At 39.9% G+C, this 6000-nt stretch overlaps 1 protein-coding gene across 2 annotated transcripts in view; it reads right to left on the bottom strand.

Annotated features, from left to right (window-relative positions):
- Positions 1-444: 444 nt before the first annotated feature.
- Positions 445-6000, bottom strand: part of LOC139574483 (GPI ethanolamine phosphate transferase 2-like) — a 123907-nt gene continuing 118351 nt past the window's right edge. Inside the window, exons 14-15 of one of the 2 annotated variants that reach the window (XR_011674783.1) lie at positions 4037-4940; positions 445-3992 (exon numbers count right to left, since the gene is read on the bottom strand). Coding sequence is in view for 1 of the 2 variants with exons in the window: in XM_071399118.1 (XP_071255219.1) it covers positions 4718-4940 (223 nt within the window). In the remaining variant the exon portion in view is untranslated. Of the gene's footprint in view, positions 4941-6000 lie in introns of both variants that reach the window. The other variant, XM_071399118.1, reaches the window with a different exon arrangement.

The raw sequence follows: 6000 nt of genomic DNA, 5'->3' as shown, positions 1-6000 counted from the left end.
GAAGTGTACCTATGATAAAAATTACAGACCTCTACATGCTTTGTAAGTAGGAAAACCTGCAAAATCGGCAGTGTATCAAATACTTGTTCTCCCCACTGTATATAATACAAATAAAAAAAAATATTCAAATGTATTTGACTAATTATGCACATTAATAGAATATTGTTAATTTTGATAACCTGACCAATTACGTGATGCTATGTCGTCCAGTGATAAAATGATGCGCCACAATGTAGAGGAAATTATCCTTGACAGTTCATCACTCATTTAATTCCATTGTTAATGAGATCTCACGAGTACGTGTTGTCAGAGATTCAGGATCAACTGTGCAAGTTGAAAAAGTAAATGTTTATACTTTAACATATTAAAGTCTACATAATTTATACTTTATTATAGTTTTATAATTGAATCTTTAACCTCTTGAGGATGTTCTCTCAAACAGTGCAATTGACAAATATTTTTTTTATTGTTCACCGAACAGAAATAAGGGGAAAATGTTAGCACAAAGCTTCTTTGAAAATCTGTTGGGTGAGGGAGGATAAGTAAGCACAGATTGTGCTGTTGTGGTCTTGGATGTCTCAAAATGTTAGTAATTATCGTCTAAAATAGTCCCCGATTTTTCTTAAACTAGAAATTCTAAAATAGTCCCCATTTTTCTCAAACTAAAGAGATTCCACAATCAAGATGCATGACTGAATGGCAGATATTGTGTCCACTACAGAATCAAGGCTGCATCTCTGTACATTTAGCCATAAATAAGACATACAGCAGCTTAGCCCTTCACAGTGGTCACAGCTAACATAAGGAAAACATATTTGACCCAAAAATTAAGACAAAATAACTTACATAGCTATTAGATTAAGGTGAGTAAAACATACATAACAATCACATCTAATATCATATATTAAAAGTTGTGTGATATGCTGCAATCTGCAACTTCATATGCTTATTTACCAGACATGTTATTATTGGACATGGAGAGTCCTTTATAAGGATATGGATCTCTGTTCAAGTTCTTCAAGTTAACCAATCAGATTGTGTCAAATTAACTAACCGCTTTATACATTGGAATTGCATTCAGTATTCACAGGGACATTTTCCTAGGGGATATCTTCATGAAAGAAAACAACTTTAATTTAAGTAAGCAATTTATGAGTTAATTTTGTAATCTAATTTGATTAGCGTGTTAGGGCAAGGGCTCCCATTTGCCAATGATTAGGTTTCACAGGTCTGGCAGAAGTAGGAAGACATCAAATTGTGGATTGGAGCACATATACAATTTTTAGATTAGAAATCAAATGAGAAATACAGAAATAGAAGTGAAATATTGCTTCAAACAAAATGTATTTATAAAAAATAACAGCTTTTAGATGGAAAATGTAACCCAATAAATAATCTTTGTCCCCACACAGCAGGTGAATCAAAATGATCTTTAGATTAACGACATTCACCAAGTGAATCAATTGTCATCTGTATACCAGTAATGATCCACTGTATTCACAAAGCTTTCACTGCATTTCTATATATTCCCAGAGTAAAACATTTGACATAAACAAACAGTTGAAGTCGGAAGTTTACATACACCATCGCCAAATACATTTAAACTCAGTTTTGAACAATTCCTGACATTTAATCCTAGTAAAAATTCCCTGTTTTAGGTCAGTTAGGATGAACCAGACTTGTGGTGGTCTACAAGTTTAATGACTGTTTACATACACTTAGGTTGGAGTCATTAAAATGTGTTTTTCAACCACTCCACACATTTCTTGTAAACAAATTACAATTTTAGCAAGTCGATTAGGACATCTACTTCGTGCATGACAAGTAATTTTTCCAACAATTGTTTACAGACAGATTATTTCACTGTATCACAATTCCAGTGGGTCAGAAGTTTGGGGGGGGGGGGCAGCATCATGTTGTGGGGGAGCTTTGCTGCAGGAGGGACTGGTGTACTTCACAAAATAGATGGCATCATGAGGAAGGGAAATTATGTGGATATATTAAAGCAACATCTCAAGACATCAGTCAGGAAGTTAAAGCTTGGTCGCAAATGGGTCTTCCAAATGGACAATGACGCCAAGCATACTTCCAAAGTTGTGGCAAAATGCCTTATGGACAACAAAGTCAAGGTATTGGAGTGGCCATCACAAAGCCCTAACCACAATACCAAAGAAAATTTGTGGGCAGAACTGAAAAAGCGTGTGCGAGCAAGGAGACCTACAAACCTAACTCAGTTACACCAGCTCTGTCAGGATGAACGGGCCAAAATTCACCCAACTTATTGTGAGAAGCTTGTGGAAGGTTACACGAAAGGTTTGACCCAAGTTAAACAATTTAAAGGCAATGCTACCAAATACTAATTGAGTGTATGTAAACTTCTGACCCATTGGGAATGTGATGAAAGAAATAAAAGCTGAAATAAATAATTTTCTCTGCTATTATTCTGACATTTCACATTCTTAAAATAAAGTGGTGATCCTAACTGACCTAAAATAGGGAATATTTTACAAGGATTAAATATCAAGAATTGTGAAAAACAGTTTAAATGTATTTGGCTAAGGTGTATGTAAACTTCCGACTTCAACTGTACACACACACACACACACACACACACACACACACACACACACACACACACACACACACACACACACACACACACACACACACACACACACACACACACACACACACACACACACACACACACACACACACACACACACATCTATACATATATATATCTATACATACACACACATATATATAAATATATATATATATATAACTAAAAGTATGCATATTACTTTAGGGTATGAAATAGTTGAATAAAGTTGAAATAAAAATGTTTAATTAAAATAAACAGCTTACGACCTGTGTATCCTATGGCAGAAAGTGGGAGGGAAGTATGGCTTGCTATCAGCTTGGAACACATCTACAGTATATCATTTATATAACCTATATAATTGATAAAAGTGTATGGAGGACTATTAGAAATATAATGCAACTGGGATAGAGCACTACAGAGCCGGTGGTCAATAGAAGAACTTACTACTCTACTGGGATAGAGCACTACAGAGCCGGTGGTCAATAGAAGAACTTACTACTCTACTGGGATAGAGCACTACAGAGCCTGTGGTCAATAGAAGAACTTACTACTCTACTGGGATAGAGCACTACAGAGCCTGTGGTCAATAGAAGAACTTACTACTCTACTGGGATAGAGCACTACAGAGCCTGTGGTCAATAGAAGAACTTACTACTCTACTGGGATAGAGCACTACAGAGCCTGTGGTCAATAGAATAACTTACTACTCTACTGGGATAGAGCACTACAGAGCCTGTGGTCAATAGAAGAACTTACTACTTTACTGGGATAGAGCACTACAGAGCCGGTGGTCAATAGAATAACTTACTACTCTACTGGGATAGAGCACTACAGAGCCGGTGGTCAATAGAAGAACTTACTACTCTACTGGGATAGAGCACTACAGAGCCAGTGGTCAATAGAATAACTTACTACTCTACTGGGATAGAGCACTACAGAGCCTGTGGTCAATAGAAGAACTTACTACTCTACTGGGATAGAGCACTACAGAGCTGGTGGTCAATAGAATAACGTATTACTCTACTGGGATAGAGCACTACAGAGCCGGTGGTCAATAGAAGAACTTACTACTCTACTGGGATAGAGCACTACAGAGCCAGTGGTCAATAGAAGAACGTACTACTCTACTGGGATAGAGCACTACAGAGCCGGTGGTCAATAGAAGAACTTACTACTCTACTGGGATAGAGCACCACAGAGCCAGTGGTCAATAGAAGAACTTACTACTCTACTGGGATAGAGCACTACAGAGCCGGTGGTCAATAGAAGAACTTACTACTCTACTGGGATAGAGCACCACAGAGCTGGTGGTCAATAGAATAACGTATTACTCTACTGGGATAGAGCACTACAGAGCCGGTGGTCAATAGAATAACGTATTACTCTACTGGGATAGAGCACTACAGAGCCGGTGGTCAATAGAAGAACTTACTGGGATAGAGCACTACAGAGCCGGTGGTCAATAGAAGAACTTACTACTCTACAGAAACAAAACAAACAACACAACAAAAGGAAGGAATACAAATCCAATGTCAAGTGATTGTGCTTTGACACATTCAAATTAAATAATTTATAACATTTACTCCATTACTCATTTACAGCCCTGCTCAATAAATACATGAACAGACTTCAGTAGAACCCACCACCTTAAAACATCTAAATCTTACTAAAAAAGTTGTGCATACAAGAGACAAAGTTCCATCTGAGAAAAGATACTGCGTACCAAAAGGTGAATTTTAACATTTTTGTTTTCATTTAGCAGACACTCTTATCCAGAGCCACTTACAGGAGCAATTAGGGTTAAGTGCCTTGCTCAAGGGTACATCGACATATTTTTCACCTAGTCAGGTGAAGGGATTCAGACCAGCAACCTTTCGGTTACTTGTCCAACGCTCTTAACCACTAGGCTACCTGCCACCCAAATGAATGCTGCAGTCCTAGAAGTCCAGTGCAGGTACATTCACACCTTCTCCTTCAGAGTGTAGGAGTGGGGTATCCAGAAGTCAACTAGGACAGTATCAGGACCACCATTACCCATGAGTCTTTTCCCTTTGGCCCTTCTCCTTAACCCCTTCCTGAAAGTTGAGAGCCCTCTGAGCGGTGGGCTCCCTAGGGCCTGCTGGAGCTGCGGCTCTGCTCCATGGTGGTGAAGAAGAGGCAAATTGCAGCGGTGAGCAGTGTGTGCATGGACTCATACAGCAGCTTGGGTGAGAAGACGCTCCAGATGAAGAGGTGGTAGCGCAGGGCTGTGACCAACACCACGTAGGCCGCCGCCGGCACGGACCGCAAAAGGGCCAAGCAGTAGCATCCATGGCCGACCGCCACTGAGCTCCTGGAGAGAGGAGGAGAAAAGGGAAAGATGGAGATGAGAGAGGGTGAAGAGATACAATGGGAGAGAAGAGAGAGAGAGATTGATTATCTTTCAATCAGAAGAATGGAAAAACAGATGTCACCAGCAGTCAAAACAACAAATGCCTACTGTACCTGACAAAACAAATGTCATTCGGCATGAGACATCACAGGATTGAAGGTTTGCATCTCATAGGTCACGTTTTAAAGCACAGATTTGAGTACACCACGTGTACATTCAACCTCCACATCTAAAATATTTGATATAAAATAAATGCTATTGAACCGAGGCCTGGACTCAGACAAATCCTATTGCATCTCTCTTAGCCTTGAGGCACATGCTTTCAATCAGCCTTTTAACCTGAGAACTTGTATCTCGTCTGTCTCAATGCTTACGGTTGCATTAGCCTGACATCGACTCCTTAGCACCTCTGAAAAGAGCCTGACCTCATTGTCTATTTAGATAGGGCTAATAGATGCCAGCACATGTAGAAAGTACAGGATATGACCTTCAACGGCAGTCTTTCAATTCAAATGAAAGGCAGAGATGGAGAACAAGTTGAACACTCTTCAAAGGGTTTCCCACATTCTCTCATTCGAAACAATCGGAAATACAGAGAATTGTACAAGCTGTTTGCACATGTTGTCCTTTTATACTGGCTCTCTTTCACATTTGATCTCTTTCACACACAAGTACACATGTGCACAAACACGCATTCAATCACAGCATCTGAAAGCTCCTCTGTCTGAGTCATTTCAATGCCTTTGTCGGTCTGAACAGAGCCACAGTTCATCCCATATTCAGACTGGGATATTGCAGCCATGTAATCTCCAAGCTCAGGAGGAGGAACTGCAGCCAGGTAATCTCAAAGCTCAGGAGGAGGAACTGCAGCCAGGTAATCTCAAAGCTCTGGGGATGGAACTGCAGCCAGGTAATCTCAAAGCTCTGGGGATGGAACTGCAGCCAGGTAATCTCAAAGCTCTGGAGGAGGAACTGCAGCCAGGTAATCTCAAAGCTCTGGAGGAGGAACTGCAGCCAGGTA

The sequence above is a fragment of the Salvelinus alpinus genome, chromosome 4 (genome assembly GCF_045679555.1).
Source record: "Salvelinus alpinus chromosome 4, SLU_Salpinus.1, whole genome shotgun sequence".
Classification (NCBI taxonomy): Eukaryota; Metazoa; Chordata; class Actinopteri; order Salmoniformes; family Salmonidae; genus Salvelinus; species Salvelinus alpinus.
This window is presented reverse-complemented; position numbering and strand designations above follow the sequence as displayed.